At 34.6% G+C, this 19,170-nt stretch overlaps 1 protein-coding gene across 1 annotated transcript in view; it reads left to right on the top strand.

The window, feature by feature from the left end:
• The window catches only part of LOC126734992 (pyruvate dehydrogenase phosphatase regulatory subunit, mitochondrial), a 65,593-nt gene that overhangs the window by 18,890 nt on the left and 27,533 nt on the right, over window positions 1–19,170 (top strand). Inside the window, exons 7-9 of the mRNA XM_050438859.1 lie at window positions 6,714–6,883; window positions 18,666–18,852; window positions 18,915–19,079. Of these exons, the coding sequence (XP_050294816.1) occupies window positions 6,714–6,883; window positions 18,666–18,852; window positions 18,915–19,079 (522 nt within the window). The remainder of the gene's footprint in view (window positions 1–6,713; window positions 6,884–18,665; window positions 18,853–18,914; window positions 19,080–19,170) is intronic.

Below are 19,170 nucleotides of genomic sequence, written 5' to 3'. Positions count from 1 at the left end.
AAAAAAATTTCGCAATTTTTGCATTCATCTTGAACATTTTGAGGTTATGTTCAAAAGTGCCCTTTACAAAAATTATAGATTTTTATATTGTCTACAACTTTGCCATTAAGCACTTTTCATTTGGGCGTCAACTTTCGCCGGAAATGGCGATAGAAAAATGCTCCAGCTGTTTTTTTCAGTTTTCACCCCCGCAAAACCACCCCGCAACTACCCCAGGTATGAATTTATTTTTTTTGTGTTTCTTATGAACCCTTTTACCATATCCAGTCATTCGTTTGCGGGTTGCAATTTTTTTTTTCATGAAATATGGTACAGATTCCCCGGACTATACTTATTTTCAGTCTGTGTGATAATAATGACTGTCCATCCTACGTATGGAATTAATATGCTCTTTAATATTAGATATCTCGTCGTTTAAAACTAAGAATTCAACTTTTTTTCCTAAGCTTTTCTTTAAAAACCGATCTAGTAACACTAAACCACCTTTAACGTATTTTTAAAAAACTCTACAAACTCTCAATTCATTATCATAAAATAAAATGCAGTATTTTGTTTTTAACAAGAGTTTTCTTTTAATGCTTAATACGCCTGTACTTGTATCAGTACAGGCGAGTGCATTAGCAGCTTGCATGTAATGACAGACAAACTCTCGCTATCTCTGCAGATCACTCATTTTCCAAAATGTACCAATAACTTCCTTTCGTTTACTTCGTGAAATGTATCTTTTTCGACTGTTTCTCCAGCGTTTTGCAAGTGAAGTTTTCCAGGTATTTGATAGGATTTTTCTTTTTCTAGCAGCAGCTGCTTAATTATTTTTTTAGCTGATTCACTACAGCTACTGTCGTTGTGCTCTGATAAAAGATAGTCTCTGCCATCATCGTCCGTATTTTCTGATATAGACAAATTAAATGTGGATGAATATCCCTTTGAACTTTCTTCACAAGAACTTTGCAATGACATTTTTTTCGGTCGAATTCTATAATGAGACGGTGCATTTCCTTAACTGGTCAACAATTTGTTGATTATCTAAAACAAACTCGCGTCATTTAGTTGGTTCACAAAAAAAGGTGAATATTTACCATTTGGGTTCAACTCCAAGTATATTTTAATTTTATCTGTTTTGTTGGTGTTATATTTCTTGCATTTCCAGTTTCTGGAACATAATTCTAAAGGCTCCACAGAGTATTGCCATTTACTAGCAACCAAAGTTGGTTAAATTCATGGTAATGACCAAATAAATGTAATCTTTTTCTATACCAAAAAAATTGCTTACAATAAATTTGTATTTCTACATTTTTTTCATTAGACACTTAAAGTCCGTCAAAAATCAAACACGTACATACGCATCTCAACGCACGCATGCGACCCAGTTTTACCGGAGGACCATGTGTGAACTGGTCACTGTTAATTGTACTTTTTTGACTTATGCCACTATTCGCGAAGTGTTAGGGCATTTGTCCACCACCGCCGTCACCGAGAACGGGCCGAACTAGCGATACTTGCATTTACTATGGCCACCTGTCCATGCATTCTAGCGCCGTCATCCCGGCCGTCGAAATTTCGAGTAGTTCGGCGCGACCGCTAAAACGAGGACCGAGATTTTGACGAGCAGATGTGCCAGCAATACAAATCATGTGTGATCTTGTCCATATACTTCAGTCATACCGTGCCGTTCGACCGGGTATTATTTTATTTGTCATTTAGCCTAGCATACCATAAAACAATGGATTAAAAATGGCCAAAAAAATTAAATACGAGATTTATTCTTAAATAGAAGCTGTAGAAAGTAAAGAATGCTTGTGGGATAAATCCAAGGATGTGTCCAAAGATAAAATTATGCGAAAGAATGCATGGCACGATGTGTGCGTTTTTTTAAAGCCGAACTTTGAAAGTATGGATCCGAAAATCAAAGACGAAATTAGTAAGTACAAGTTAGTTTTATTATTTATGCTACAAGTTTAGATCTTATTCATCTGCCAAGGCAAAGAGCCTTCTGGGCTAACAAAATATTCAGAAAAGGTATTTCTTATGTCATTTACGGTACGCCCACCGCGCTGTATATTTCCTGCCCTAGGTAAATCGGTCAACCCACCGTGCACGATAGACATATCCTCAGTTCGGCACCCATCTTTTTCACGACCAATATTATGTAACACGACGCATGCCTTAACTATGGATTTGCAAAGTTTTTTTCCCACATTTAAAGAACGATGAAATATTCGCTATTTGTTGGCCATTATGCCGAATGCATATTCAACGTATCTTCGCTAGCTTCATCACCTACTAAAACATGTGGCATTCTTCTATTCTGAGACAGGTGCAGTAAAACAGGTGGAGGTATATTCAAGCTGTCTACAGTGAGCAGTTGATAAAAATTTGTGCGCTGAAAAATTGCCAGTCACAGTCTTTACCATAGGAACCGATATCAACATACACGAATCTGTAATCGGAATCATCTACTGCTAGAAGTACAATTGAAAAATATCCTTTATAATTAAAGTTCATTATGCCAGATTTAAGGAATTTTCAATTCGAATATGCTTTCCATCGACAGAACCGATGCAGTTTGGGAAATTAGCTTTTTGTTTAAATCCTTCTGCTATTAATAACCACCGCTCAGTAGTGGGAGTTGCTAAGTATTCACCACTTAAAATAATCCATATTTGGTCACATACTTGAGTCACTATTCTGCTTATATACCTAGTTGGTAGGTGTAGGCCATATCGGTGAATGTATTTCCACTAGCCAGGTATCTGTAATAAAAATTGATTGTTAAATTTTGTTTCAGCAAGTGCTGTGATGAGCAAATGGTGTAACATTCGACACACCTTTATCAAATCGCTGAAAACTAAGTCAGGACAAGCCGCCAAAAAGAAATATATTTACAGTGATAACCTACAATTTCTACTCAAGATTGTAACACCCGACGAAACTGAATCAAGTATACCAAATCAAAAAAATTCGTCCCGAAAGCCAACAGTCACTCACGAGTAACCTAGACCAATCAATACCTTCATCATCCAGTACATTTACATCCACAAATCGAAGGGGAACAAAAAGACTAAATACGGTCGATGAAGAAATACTGAAAGCTATACAGGTAAAACCCGTGGAGTCCGAATTAATTGACGACGACCGTGCATTCATGATATCTCTCCTGCCAACCGTGAAACAATTGAACGAAGATGATAAGTTTAAATTTAGAATTGAAGTTATGCAACTACTTCGCAAATTTAAAAACCGTAGGCTTTCGTCTTCGTCAAATACTATCGCTTCTACAGATATTGGTGACCTCCAAGCTTTTTCACCTCAGCAAGATACTCAGCAGTTTTCACCCCCGCAATTCATCCAACTCACTTCACCCCAGCAAGAAACCTCGTTTTTCATTCCAGCAAGTAACCCCACAGTGTTCGTCCCAGGAAGATGCTAACGTTGTTGTACAATCTTTCACCGAATTACTTTCGCAAGATTTTTCTACCACATAACGAGATAATTACTTTCAATTAATATTTATAGATGACTACCTGCCTTACTATATAGGTACACTAATATTAAATCAAGTATATGAAAATACACAAAGCCTTTGCTTACTAACTATAATTTAGTATTATGTAGTAATTGCGGCGGTATACAGTACTGTACTACTAGATACCTACCTCAACGTTACAGCAAGCATTTCAGTTGATGGTATGCATGCCCTATAGTTTGTGTTTTGGAGTGTGATGCTATCTTTAATATGATACAGGATATAATCAAACGTAGTCGTAGAATTCTATAGTAGTTAAAGAATTTCTCATCATGCTGCCGCAATTTCACATGAAGTACATAAAACGCCCCAGTGATGTACCGTTCACGAATAAGCGGATGAATCCAAAATGCTTTGCATCGCCTACGCCTTCTAACGTACAAAAACAAAAGAAGAAGTTGTCGTCGGTTCAATCTAGCCATTCTTCTGGTTTGTTTTATTATTTAAAAACCACAACTTCGACGCACGACAGCTACAGAGCTGAAACTGAACCCGCGAGATTGGTTGCGGTGGACAGACGTTAGCCGTCACGTTAATTTAAAATCGGCCCGAAATTATCTCGTTCTCGTTGACGGTTCGGTGACGGCGGTGGTGGACAAACGCCCCTAGGTGGAGTAGACGATGCAGTTTTCCGTTTGGTAGAACGACATAATTGCGTACTCTGCAAATAAATAATAATATATTACTAATGTAAAAAACACATCTGGAGTTGTGTCGTTATCATTGCGAACCATCGACGTGGCAAGATTAAAATAAATAGTTTTGGTTAGTGGTAAAACTGCTTTGTGATTTAAGAAAATAACATTTCTTACTTTTCATAAAGAATATAAATTTAAATTTCAATATAAATTTTTATTTAGGATTGTTTCTTTTTACGCAGAGGGATCCACTTTTTTTTTAGATAGGTAGGGAAGCCTAGTTTATAATTTAATTTATAAAAAGTTGATTATTTAAGTACATACAAATTGTTTTCCTTCACAAGGGTTTTCCAACTTTCTTATTCAAATCTCAACCCATTATCTGTCTATTTTAACCAGCTTAACATTTTTTTTGCTGCTGTGGTATTTAGTTTTTCGAAGTCTGTGTGAATTTCCCAAATATTTGTTGTCTCCTGCGACACAGTACCGCAGAAGCGGAGTTTATGGTTGGTGTTGGACAGTTTCTTGTTTCTTAAGTTATTTATGTTCAGTGAATTTGGTGTTTTCTCTTAACCCAGGTTGTACCCCTGTATTATATTTGTGCCTGGGGTATTCTTTGTCACTCAATCCAGGCTCTGATCCAATAAACGGACTAGCAGATTCGTTTCTAGCAAGTTCATTAAGCTGTGTTCCTGTATATACATGTTTTGTTATTTTTTGTCATATAATTGTTTCCTTAGATTATTTTGTTCCACTAGGTAGTTCCATACTAGCTTAGATATAATCCTAAGGTTAACAAGTGCTTTGGGATTTAGTTTTTCTGAAAAAAAACAGCTGTTACGCCTTCGTCGGTGTTTGATCCATCTGTGTGATCAGATCCCTGTGGGTCCTACAATCACTGTTTCACTCTTCTCTGCTCAGTTTTGTCTGGGAATCCGTAACTCGTCACTATTTATAACATTTTGTCCTCACATATTATCCGGATTCTTTGATATCCTGTAAAACGTCGTTCACTGTTATTATATCCTATCTGCCGATGTGAAACCAGTTAACTTTGGGTTGTAAAGCACATATCTATCCATGCATTCGTTTCTGAATGTTTGGCTGATACAAATTTCTAATTTTTTTTATATTATAGCGTTTCCCTGTCTTAAGCTCTTTGTATCCAGTTGTTTGTACATCTCTTTAGATCATACTGCAGGAATGTCAGGCTTGCAGGAATGATGCTGATGATAATGTTTCTTTTTTTATTATGTGATATATAATAATTTGATTGCATTATACTCTTCATATTAAAATATAAAAAAACATATTGTTGATATTTCATTGATTCTAATATGTGATTGAAGAATATACAGTGCGTTTTTTTTAATGCGGTACATAGGATTTTACATGGTAAAATTTCAAGTGCATGTTAAGTTTATTTTTACTAAGCCTATGCAGACCAAAATTCACATAGGCAAAGTTTAGGTCTCTAGAAACGTAACAAGCTTTAGTTTCTTCTTCTAAACTTGCTAGATTTTCAGAAAAATCAAATTTAATCTTAGAAAACAAACACTTTTTCATAGCCGTGTATATTGATTTAATACCAGCTATTATATTATTACGTTGACAATGTCAAAAAGGTGACTTAAATGATGTCAAAAACGAAATTTATTTAACAAAATAAGCATTTCATTTTAGTAAAAATAAATCCATATAAAAAAAATAAAGAAATTAAATTAATAATTTGTATTTTAATGCTTTTAAGCAGCTACTTCAGGAACAAATTACATCACATTCTTTTAAGGACCGTAAATTTGACGAAGGTTTTTTGTTTACTCTTAAAAGAAGTCTTTTTATTACTTATTAATAATCTTTCTACTACATACTTTCTAATTGATTTGCGTAGAACTGGGCGATCTGGATATAAAAGCCAGTAAATACATTTGCCATTTCCTGGTATGAGACTGATACAATCTTCAATCTTACTCCAATCGTATAAACAAGAGTAATTTTTTAATAAATAATTTTAAAAAATTGAGCTTTTATTTGTTGTTATGTCAAAACATTTGACAACTAATGAATGTATGTAGCCGGTGGTCATGTATTGTACGGGGTATTTCAAAAGAGTCGATTTTTAAATTAATTTTTAGAATAAATTTAAGCATTTTTATTCTAAGAGCTGGGAGTAGTATGCTGCTAAGAGCCCAAACTTGGCCTGTGTCCATTTTTATAACTACAGTAGAAATGTGCCTAACATGCACTTGCCTTTTTAACATGTAAAATCCTATGTACCGCATTAAAAAAAACGCCCTGTATTTAGGTCTGTTCAGGCAGCTTCCTCAAAATTCCAAATATCTGTATTAAATAAATACAAATCAAAACCAATTTAGAGAGCACCAAACTAAGGGTCACACCGTATTGACATAACGCAAAGTCTAGTGATGAAACAAATATTTTATAAACTAACATAATAAACCCATTTTATATTATTTCTATCATGAAAAACATGAATTTCTTATATTTCATAGCAATACCTCTGTAATATCTAATATCTTGTATTTTAGTAAGTTCTAAAGACCGTCAATTGCCAGAAGATTGGGATCATTTTCACGTTTTATTAGAACAGTTACTTCATAGGGTACCAACCTTGGGAAGTGCTGTTTTAGATAAACTTTGTAACGGTCCTGAAGCTTTCAGCCCTGATTGCAAATGGATTGTTGGCGAAGCCCCAGAGGTATGTATTTTATACATATTTTAATATATATTTTTTAAATTAACATTTTATATGGTATTTCTTTATCGCAATCAACTATAATTTTTTAAGAATACTGGGCAGTTAAACTCTATATAATATTTATTAATGTATTTATGTTATTTTTTTGTTTTTATTATTCTATTATTTTGCACATTAACTGAATTCTTAGAACATTGAAAGACTAGAATCAGTAAAAAATAACACCTTTTTTGAGTTCAACATGTGCTCAGGAGCAAGGGGTTGTAATTGTTTACAGAAATATTTACCAATTCTCTGTTTTACACACAAGTTTATACACATTTGAAAAAGAGGAAATTTTCAGCTATCTGTTACAACATTCAATGATGTTAATTTAACTTATTTGTGTTGGATTTTGTAATGAAAATAAAAAAGAGGAATTCTCTGTTATTCCTTAAAACCGCTTTTAAAAAATTTGGAATGGCAACACCGCAAGCTTGAGCTTCTGCGTGATACCCGAAATGTCAAGCGGCTTTGTGTTCACATTCGGCATTTATGGAGATATTTTGGATAATAGTGCTGGGGTTCGTTAAAGTGATGTGTCTCGCACTCGGAATCATTATATCAAAAATTATATTTATGATAGACCGAGAAGCAATAGAAAGCGTGTAACTAATCAACATCGGAATCGTTATATTCACTTCACAACCATCAGAAGAAACCCAACTATCTCAATACCAGCATTACAAAGAGATATGCGTGATGACTGATGCTTGGGAGTTCATGTATCAGTCCAACACCCACTCAAAGACAAGGCCTTAGTGCTTGGCGCGTGACGTCATCGATGTGGGCCACCGATTTTTAAAAACCAAGGGATTTCATATGCTAATATCTCAATATTTGGCTTATTTTAAAAAATGCTAGGAATAAAATAGAGTTCAGGAAACATTCAAAGGTATGTTTCAGTTCTGGTTGAATGTCAGGTTAAATATTATGGTGTAATATTAAATGCAGACTCCCAACTCCCCTACATCTGCGCCAAAATTCAACATATGTATTTAGGTATCTATAATAATTTTTTTATACCATCAAGTAGTAAAAAATGTTATTATATACACATAAATACATATATTGACTTTAAAAGCTTAAAAAGCTTATCATACTCCAGTTCATGTAATTTTTTAATTGCAGAAAAAGAAGCACATTTTTTCTTCAAAGTGTCAAAATCAGGAAAATAAAATTTTTGGTCTGGTTTAGAGTTAAGCCAATTATTAAATACACATTTAAGTAAGTGAACTGTGTCAAATAGGTAAAATAATGGTCTCTGATTATCTATGGGATGAGGATAAACAATGCTAAGTTGGTCTGCAGATGAAAAATGACTCATGGCTTTCCCATTAATGATGGCATTATTATCACTTATAAAAAAAAAATATGTACCCAATCTCCTCTAAATTTTCAATAATTGTCTTAATAAAATTATGAAGTATGTCTGATGTAATTTTGGAGATGGGAGCTATGTGAACTACTTCCTTAAAGCTGGAACACACACTTGTAATCATAAAAGTAAATGCCGAGGAAGCTAGAGAGTTATTATTGACTGATGTTCCAGTGATATTACCGCCTTTATAGTCCATGTAAGGGTCAATATGAATTTCATCAAAAAGTAGTGTCACAAATCTCCCATGATCCTTTAGTAAACTAAACACATTTCGGGCATAAGTTAAAAACATTTTTTTTTCATCTATGTGGGGATCGGTCATGTGTTTGTTACAAATACCCATTATGGTTTGAGGATGTGGTAAAATTAGAGATCCATAATCTCTTAAATACTTGTACGCATGTGGACTAATAGTATAGATTATGGAAGTCAAAATTATTGTACTACTCGAATATCTGTACAAAGGAAAGGTTTCCTTTGCAGTTGTAAGCAAAGCTAATTGTTCACAAATAAAATCTAAAGCATGCACTATTTTGTTGTCTTCAATGTTTTTAACACTTTTTAGTATGTTTGACACAAAATCGAACACACGTTTCATTTTATTTATGTCATTTGATGGTTTGACATGATCGAGAATAGTATTGCCAAGGGTATTGGTAGCAGTCTCGGTAGCAGTATTTGGATTTAAGTTGAGGTTGTCATTATTGGTAACATTTTCCTCCAAAGGCAGGGTAATAATAGTAAGGTCTATTGCTTTAAGTATTGCATATAAATCATCTAGGCTCAAAGTCATCTCTGTGTATGGCTTTTACCCATTTTCGCCTTAGATTTATATCCTTGGGAAAACCGAAGACATGCACTTTAGGTCCGTTTTTATAGTTTCCGTTACAACCCGGAACACAACACTTTTGAGGCATAATTACACTCTGGTATTAACTACAAGCCGAACTAGGAGAAAAACATTAAATTAAACACGAACTATAAAGTATTAAAGTCTGATATAAACAAATAAAACCGCGGCGCCGCCCGGCCGGCGCGCCGGAGAACCGGTTTTTCCGAGGATTTTTCTAGTCCGAAAATACGATTTTGCGATTTAAAAGTACGCGAAGAGTTTACATAAATATAACATACACATTTCGCGGAAATGCAATGTTATATAACAGTTCCGATTTTGGAAAAAAACACAAAAATGAGCTAATGTTTACTACGGATCTCGTCAGAAATACCGGCAACGACACAACATGAATAATATAAATAACCTAACATCTTGTTTCATCAGGTGGCACAACTAGTAGATGCGCCGTTGTCAGATTTATATAGAAAGAACTCCTATTGGCAAGTAATAAGGTATTAGATAAATGATAAAATTTGAAAAAATGGAAGTTTAAATTATAAAAAGAGTTAAAGATATAGATTTAATTATTTTATGATAGTAATAGAGCATCCTAAAGTTCACGGCAATCTGCAAAGTCTGGCAGCGTTGCAGGCAGCCTTCCGTGGACGAACAACGGCAGCGTCAACAGCCGAATTCACCTGAAAATCAACCCGAAGTGCATGGCCCAAACGCGTGACGTCACGAGCAAAATTTTTTGGAGCGCTTTGTCCTTTGGTAGAGGTGTTATTGATCAGTCTCTACATTGCGGATGCTAATACTGAGCACAAAGTTCATTGACTAAAGTGGACACAAGAGCACATGGCTATTCTAATATTATTATATATTCTAATATAATATTATATTCAAAGCACAATGACAGATGCAAGGCAAGTGACAGATACATGATGGAGATTCCAGGCCCATTTTTTTTTCATGGTAAACAAGCACAAGAGGAAAGTCCTATGTCACTCTTGGAGTGGTGCTTGCGCGAAGATATTTGTGGGCATTTATCTTGAATCGCTGTAGGTTGTATGCGTCGGGAAATATGTGAGGTGGAAGCCCGTTCCACAAAGAAGATGTTCTCCAGATGAATGAGTCCCGATACAGCGACGTCCTTGGAGTAGGCAGGTGGACTCGATGTTGATGAGCCGCAACTGCTAGATGCGTCCTTCTTGCCGGAACAGCCCTGGGTGAAATCAGGCCTGCCAGCTCGGAGGAGCACTTACCGTGATAATAACGGTAGAATAAACAGAGATCAGCGACCTTTCTCCTGTGCTTCAGACTATCCAGACTCTTTGTCAGTTCTGATTTGTCGATAAGACGAATAGCTCTCTTCTGTATAGAATCCAGCAGGTTTAAACTATGCTTGGGTGCAGAGCTCCAGACATGCGAGCAATACTCGAGGGAAGGGCGTATTTGAGCCTTATAAAGAGTCAGCAGCTGTTCTGGTGTATACAGTTTTTTCGTTTTGAAAAGCACTCCGAGTTTTTTGGAAGCCGCCCTGGCGACCTCGGCAACGTGGTCATGCCAAGACACACTGTTGGTGACCTCGACTCCTAGAAGATGTAAAGATGATTTCATTGGCAATGTTTTCCCTGCCATAACCAGCTCCGGGCCACCAAGGTTAGTCTTCATCGTAAATACTGCAGCCTGCGTTTTTTTAGCGTTAAAATTGACCAAATTGTTATCGCCTCACTCCAAGATTGCTCTAATATCGTTGTTGGTTGAAGCTACTTGTTGCTGCCTAAGATTCTGAGAACTTGCGGTTGTCGTTGGTTTGGCGGACTTAAATGTGGAAATAAGTGTGCTATCGTCCGCAAAGCTGTAGATTGGATTGACAGTGGTTCCTAGCAAATCGTTGATATATACCAAGAAAAGGGTGGGGGATAGAATGCATCCTTGAAGGACTCCTGCGTTAATGTTAAATTTGTCGGAGAGCTATCCATCGACGGCTACTTGGATTGTTCGTTGTTCAAGAAAACTTTTGATCCAATTCAATAATGAGTTTTGTATGCCGATTGAGGAGAGCTTGGTTAGTAGTCCCTCATGCCACACTCTGTCAAATGCCTTGGAAATGTCAAGAGCGACTGAGCGGGACTCGCCGTGCTTCTCCATGGCGTCCGCCAACAAGTGTGTGACGTAGGCCAGAAGATCGCCGGTGGATCTAAGCTTTCGGAAGCCGTATTGATGATCGCTGATTAGTCCAGATGATTCCAGATATCTTAACAGTTGTTGGTTGACTGCTTTCTCCATAATCTTCGATATTACTGGAACTAGTGCAATCGGGCGGTAATTGGAGAGCATCGTCTTCTTACCCTTTTGGGTACAGCTTGCACTCGAGCAGTTTTCCAGCTTGTTGGAAATTGGCCCTGCTTATACGATGCCGTGAACAGTCTACATAAGGGAGGAGTCAATTCGTCTGCACAACGTTTTAGTATTGGGGCTGGAATTCCATCGGGTCCAGTAGCTTTGTTGGTGTCTACGCTTGTAAGAATTTTATTTATAATTCGAACGACGACGAAATTTCTCCCATCGATGAATTCACCCATGGCAAATATGGCGGTGTTTTGCCTTGCGAGTGCAGAGTAGAATTGGACGCGAAGAGTTTACCCAGTAAGTTGGCTTTTTCCCTTGCTGTTACCGCGATAGAACCATCATGTTTTTGATCCTGTTGTTGTGACTCTCTTGCAGATCTAGAACTATACAAGAATTTGTTCATGCTGCTCGGGAACAATAGCACAATATTTCTGCACAGCATATCTTCAATTTCATGGACAGTATAAGCAGGCGTCTCCAAGCTTCCATAAACGATAGAGCTGGAAAAGATACACAATATTAAAACGTTTTCTAGAATTTTGATTCGAAAAACTTGTGAATTTTAATTTGTACTAAAAAATAAGCATTTAAAAAAAAATCTTAAGAGTAATAAAGTTTTTTTATTTGAATTGTTTCTCTAATTAAAACTAATCAAATCAATAAATTAATAAGTTTCTAATCTACTTTTACCGATAAAAAAACTTTTTCGGAAATTTTAGGGTGATGCAAAACTTTTGGATCTATGTATATATGTGATTAGATATAAAATAAGTGATGTAAAGCTGATTTTTGTTTAATAAAATAAAATTTTGGATTTTTTTTTATCTTTGAGCATAAATTATTAAGAAATCTTAAATAATTATTATAATTATAATAAAATTCCTTTTTATTAGGTAAGATCTTTACTTTAATGAAGTGCGTTAAAAAATACATAAATAGTTTAGAAATTGTGATATTATTTATGTTTAAACCATATTTTATCATTCATAAATATTTATTACGTACATAAATATTTCTGACGACGTCACTGGTAATGATTCTTTATATCGGGGCATCAACAATCCGATCGAGCGGCGTTGCCATGCTAATACCCTTTTTCTTAATATAATTTATAATTCTATGGTTGGAACCTTTGGTGTGACACTCAAATTACGAAACACCAAACCAAAACTCTTTATTTTTAATCTTGACACGTGTTTTGCTAATGATGTTAGCATCTTCGAGAGACTTAAAAAAACTGAGTTTTAATCTTCTTCCGAAGATTCTAAGATCGTTAGCGAAACACGTGTCGAGAGTAAAAATAAAGAGTTTGGGCTTGTGGTAAAACTGTCTCGTAATTCTAATATACTTTATTTACATTTATTTAATGTTAAATATCGACTTCATTATAGAGTATCTTATCATATTTTATTTAAAACAATGCTTGATATTTTATTAAAGGGGAACTTCCTCATTAGGTACAGGTGTTTCGTAGACCAAACTTTTCAGATAATCCCAAAGAAAAAATCTAGGGGGTTGGGATTATCGGAACGCGCGGGCCAGGTAATGATTCCTCCTCTTACAATCCATCGTTGGGGAAAACGCTGATCTAAATACTGGCGCACGTTTGCACGAAAATGTGGAGGTGCCTCGTCATGTTGAAACCACATGTTTTTTATAAGGTTTATAGGGATATTTCGCAATAATCGAGTATTCTAAATAATGAGATGCGCAATTGCGAATATAAACCACCCTCCTCTTACCAGTTAATAAATCCACTCCTCGAATCCGAGTATACTAGAGTAAAAACTGCAGTTTCTTAAAAAATTAGTGATGCACCTATTTAAAGCTGGCAAACAGATGGATGGTCAAATTGCGGAAATGACCCTACATCTAATTTTGTTATTAATACATGTCTTTCGGTATTTTATAAATAAATACCTATCGATGATAACAGACATTGAAAAAATGTTAAGAGAGTTGGAAGCTTCAAATTTTCTAGCTAATGTGATTGACAACGGAGCATGAAAAAGGCTCGTGAAATAGTAGCAGAAAGTATGATTACATTAGTATTTATGGTTGTATTTGCCAGTCTGAACTTTCTGGTTGAAGACCTTTGGAAATTAGACCATTTTTACAATTCAATGGTATCTGAGTTGAAAAAATCGCAGATTTGAATGTAAGGTTTAAAAAAATCCAATTGAACAAAACAGGGCGATATATCTTTTTAAAATTGCCGCTGAAAACTAAATCAGATTTCTTTGTTTCTAGTCTAATAACTTTTTTAGCAGTTGATAATATCCCAGATATTTCTGATGTTTTTTCATCAACTTATGACCTGTTCCAGTCCATTTCTAAAGGAATAACGTATTTTGAATGTAACGGGCCAACAATCTGAAAATTTACCTGCTTTTTTGAAATGAGGTCTATATTACGTGACTATGGCTGAAAATCAGAAAATATATTTAATTTTTGAAAAACGAGAAAGTAAATGTTTAAAACCCGTTAATCTTGCTGCTTACCTATTAGAACCAAATCAACGCGGCGAGAATTTAAGTAAAGCTGAAAATTTAATTGGAATAAAGCTCAGCTATGAAACTGCAAGGCGTCATCCAAAGAATACTTTAGACGAGTAGATTTTATCATGGATGCACTCGCCCAGTACAAAATTAGAGGTGATAATATTTGTGCTAAGGAATTCGTCATTTACAGCGACAAATCGATGTCTACAGGCCAAGACGCGCTTTATGAATTCATACTACTCTGTAACACGCTAACGTGTTAAAATGCAGGAGAAATTAAATGAATATTTGTTTTTACCATATCGCAAAAATGCTACCACGCGTCAGCACAAATATTGCGTAGTGAAATAAAAGTAGCGCGCGGAAAGCACCTCCATAATTACTACGCGTGTTGTAACCTGGGATGATTTTGGATACAAGTCTTATTTCTATATTTTGAATTCATACCGCATTGCAGCACGCAAATGGCGCGCGCCTTGTCTTGTTGTCTTGTCTTGTTTAGTTGATGGCTTTGCTGCAAGGCAATTGCCAGCCCGATTTGGGGGAGACTCCTTCTTTGTCTGGCTCTGGACCATGCAGGAATCTCCGAAATATCTTCTTATATTAAAACTTTGCTCGTTCTGTTTAGCTTGTGACTCCTATATCTTTGTCTTTAATTATTTTTCGGTTTAATCTTTTAACCTCTAGAATTTCTATGCCGGTATCAGTTTTAGAACATTCTAATATTTCTTTTTCGCCTATTTCTATGTCAATTTGCCTGACTAACCCTTTACAAGTCACAAAGTTAAATGGAATATAGATTTTATAGCCCTTATTTAACAGGGTTTTGTTTTTAACAAAATTATTTGCAGACAGGAAATTAATGAATTCTACAGAGATTCTGTTTAAGCTTTTATTTTTAATTTTTTTAACGTCTGTCAGATTTAGGTTAAAAATGTCTCTAGCAATTTTAATATTATTAAATTTGCCTACATTAAAACCCACTTTTTCGGTGGATTCTAAATAGACAAGAAATGGGCCAGTATCATTTTTAGAATAAAAAACTGGTTCTTTTTCAAGGTTGTTTTTTTTTAGTATTTGAAGCCTCTATTGAAATACTACAAACATCAACATTGCCATTATCTATAGCGTCACATTCTTTTGGCATTGTTACCATGAGCTGGGGGGGTCCGCCCCCCCCTGCTTCACTCATAATACTTTAACTTTAAGCAATGTAATTGGAAATAAGCATGCACAAAATGGAAATTTTTAAGCCAAAAAGCAAATAAAAGCAAGCTAGTATGTAGAAAGCTTTAACCACTTAGAGTAAGCTCAACTTACCTTTTACACGCACACAAAAAGAAAATAAATTAGTAGGACAAGATCGAAACACAGCCTCCAAAAATATGGCGCGCGCCTTTTTCACCACTACAATACTTACTTTGTTTGTCGCCTGGCTGCGTGCTCCATCTCTTCCAAGTGTTATTCTGTGCAGATTTTTGTTGTTTATTGTTGTTTATAACCTAAACTAACTTTAAAAAATTTTATTAAAAGTATTTGTGCTAGTGTTTTGTCGCTTTCTTATGAAAAACTATTATAAAAATGACCTTTTCAATAGAAGACTTAAAGGATTTCCTTCGAGAAGTTTGTGATGACCACATAATTTTAAAGTTTGATTACCAAGACGAGGACACTTTTTATTTGGATATTGTTTGCAAAATAAAAGACAGTTATCAAGACGATTATAACAAGTTTAGTGTTGAATGGTTGATGAAATTTTTGCTGTTGACTCGAACAAATTGGATTGTAAGATATACTTACCCTAATATTAAAAGATTAGCTTTTAGAAGAACATTTGTCTGTCAGCATTCTTCGCACAACAAAACTGCCCAAAAAGCTAAATGCAGGAGTCGTAACAAATTATGCACTGCTAAGATTGACTTTCGCGCAAAGAAAATAAATAGGTTTACGCAAAGAAATGACGAAAATTTGAAAAGAGTACTCAATGTTGTAATAAATGTGTGTTTTAAACACTCACATCTTATTGAGGTAGCTGAAACATTTAGTTATCTACGTTGTGAGCCTAACACTGAACGGGACTTCGAGACTTATTTTGAATCTGGTATGACATCGAGCGCAGCCAAAACATATCATGAGATGAAACTGATGGAAAAATATGGGACTGAACGCTTTACATACTTAGCAAATGGTCATTTAAATCCTATTGATAATCATGTATACTATTTATTCCAAAAATGGAGGACTTCAAAATATGGTGACAGAGCAGAACAAAATATAAATGAAGTGATTATGCAAAGAAAAATTGAATCAGAAGAAGAAGGTTATGTTGTTACATTTAAGGAAAATCCTAGGATAATAGTAATTATAACACCAATTATGAAACGTGTTTTTATGGAGGCACTTTCTGATGAAATTGTGTTTGTTGATACAACCAGCTCATGTGACCAGACGAATACGAATGTAACATTTTGTTTTACAGCTCATAAAGTGGGTGCTATTCCTGTGGCTTGTGTTTTACACACTGAACAGTCGGAAGCTATTTATACTTTAGCATTTGCGGCTATCAAAGAAGCACTCGAACAAGATGGCTCTGGAAAGAAACTAAGTCCAAGAGTAATCATGACTGATGACAGTCAAGCTGAAAGGAATTCTCTACAAGCTGTTTTTCCACAATCTCGATTACTACTTTGTGCTTTTCATATTTCGCAAGCTTTTTGGCGTTGGCTTTGCGATGGACGTCATGGTTTTGATAAATCAAAAAGACAAACAAACAAAACACAGCAAATACACTTACTGAAGCGGAAATTCGATTTCATGATTTTTTGAAAACCAACATTGTAAAAGAAAATGAAAAACTATGTTTACATTTAAATTAAATTTGGAAAAGAAGAGAAGAATGGTGTATAGGATATAGAATTAATATTATTACCCGACACAATACCAATAATTATACCGAAGCTTCAATTAGGATACTAAAAGACGTTATTTTGCAAAGATGCAGGGTGTTCAATGTGTGTGCACTTATACTTACTTTCGGAAATGGGCTCTAACCCCTAACCCATAATAATTCTGACTATAACTTTGATTTTATAAATATCTAAAATATTATCACCATTTCAATTCACTCAACACATGAATTTTATTGAAACAATAAAATTGCCATTTTGTAAGCTAGCGCAATAGAATTATATTTTTAATTTCACCGAATTTATTACTTGCGATTTTATTTACAGGTATGATTTTACCAGCTTTTACTCGTTTGAACACTTTTAAATTCCTTCTAGACTACAGCACATAATTCACGTAAGGTTTAAAGCAAGTAACGATGGAAGATGATATTCGGATTTGCTACCGCGTTTTAACACCATAAGTGTGTTGACATGCAGTAGGAAATCATAAAGCGTGGCCAAGACAAGAATTCTTGGTGGGCAAGAATTTACTACAGTTCTAAAATAGGTAGTAATTTCCTGTAGACCTTTTAAATCTACCATCTTTAATAGACGCAATCGAAAGAAGCTTTTTTCTAAATTCATCGGCAAAAAAGAAAGAGACTTATCTTGAAAAGGGCCAGAAAACTAACTTATATTACCCATAATCATAATTCACTGAATTAAGAAGATCACTCAAGAATAGTAGAGCTACTGAGAAAGAAATAGACGAAAGATTAACAATTAACGAAAGAGAAAGAACCATCAGATGACGAGGTTGAGGATTATGACGATGATGACCATTTTTTACTCTATTACGTAGTTCATTCTGACTCTGAATAGTTTAAGAAACATGTTCTTGTTTTTTATAATGTTGTTGCAGTTTTGAACTGGAAAAACTTGTGTTACTTAAAAAACTATTTTTTTTACTACCATGTAAATATACACACTTCCCGAGAAGGAAGTAATTTGACATTCCTGACGAAGTAATTTGACATTTAATATATAATTTGTCAAACATTTTTTTTTACTTCTGTTTACGCACTAGCGCGTAAAGTAACTTGGTATTTTTGTTTTTTTTTTTAAATTTTTTCTTCCATAGTAATTCGGAAGAAAAAATTTTGTATGTTACGCGTGTGTAAAATCCGTTTTTTATATTCATGGGAATTGTCTATGGCATTGGCAATTTCCCATTCAAAAAAAAAGGATCATTTTCCTTACACACTTGTTACATAAATATGTTACAAAATAACTATTTTTTATAAATTACCAAGGATACTGTAATATTGCCGATTATTAAATTACCGGTAATTTTACATCACCACCTATATTCAGAGAAAGTTAAAAAACTTTAAAAATATTTTAATTACTGCTTACCACTGTTGGTTAACCAACATATCTTCCAATTTATAACCATATCTCTGTTCCTTTCTGCATACTCTCTATCCTAAATATTCATTAAACATATAATTTTTTTTTCTTTATCTATTAAAATCTATTTTCTTCAGCTTTTTCACTGATTCTGTAAAAATTGTATCTATTGTTGAGATGTCTCTATTGAACTAACACGAATGTATGTACATTAGTTTTTTATCAGTAGTTTTCCTTAAGCAGTCATAGGTTGTTGATTCCCTTTAAGTTTCATTTAAAAAAAAAGTTTATTGGTTAACTGGTAAAAGTGGCCACTAATATTTAGTATAAAATAGTTTTCGTGTTCTTGAAGGTATAAATATCAATTTTTTAGATAAGAAATTATTTAATAGCAGCTGGAATGAAAACTGTGGGGATTTCAGCTGCCGGTGGTGTAGGGAAGGCCACCGCAGAACTGATCATCAACGGAGAGACTGATTTTGATATGTACGAACTGGAGGTATCCCGATTTTTGGGTCTTCATAATAATAGAAAATTTTTAAGGGATAGAGTTAAAGAAGGTAATAAAAAAATGCTTCTTTTGAAATAAATTGTCTATTTGTGATGTTTTAATGTTCTTTAGTGCCTGGTCTTCACTATGGCATGAATTATCCATTTTACGAGTTTCAAACTGGTAGAAACCTAAGGATGTCTCCGGTTTATCCAAAACTAAGAGAGGCTGGCGCTGTGTTTGGGCAAGTTATGGGGTATGAAAGGCCTACTTGGTTTGATCCAGAACATATGGGTGGTAAGTCAATTGTATCATATTTATTTATGTTTTTTTGTTTTTTTTTTTGTTACTTCATTTTTAACTCTTATACAAAATGTTTAGAATTTAA

Source organism: Anthonomus grandis, chromosome 1, assembly GCF_022605725.1.
Source record: "Anthonomus grandis grandis chromosome 1, icAntGran1.3, whole genome shotgun sequence".
Classification (NCBI taxonomy): Eukaryota; Metazoa; Arthropoda; class Insecta; order Coleoptera; family Curculionidae; genus Anthonomus; species Anthonomus grandis.
Note: the sequence above shows the minus strand (reverse complement) of the source record. Positions and strands in the feature narration are given on the sequence as shown.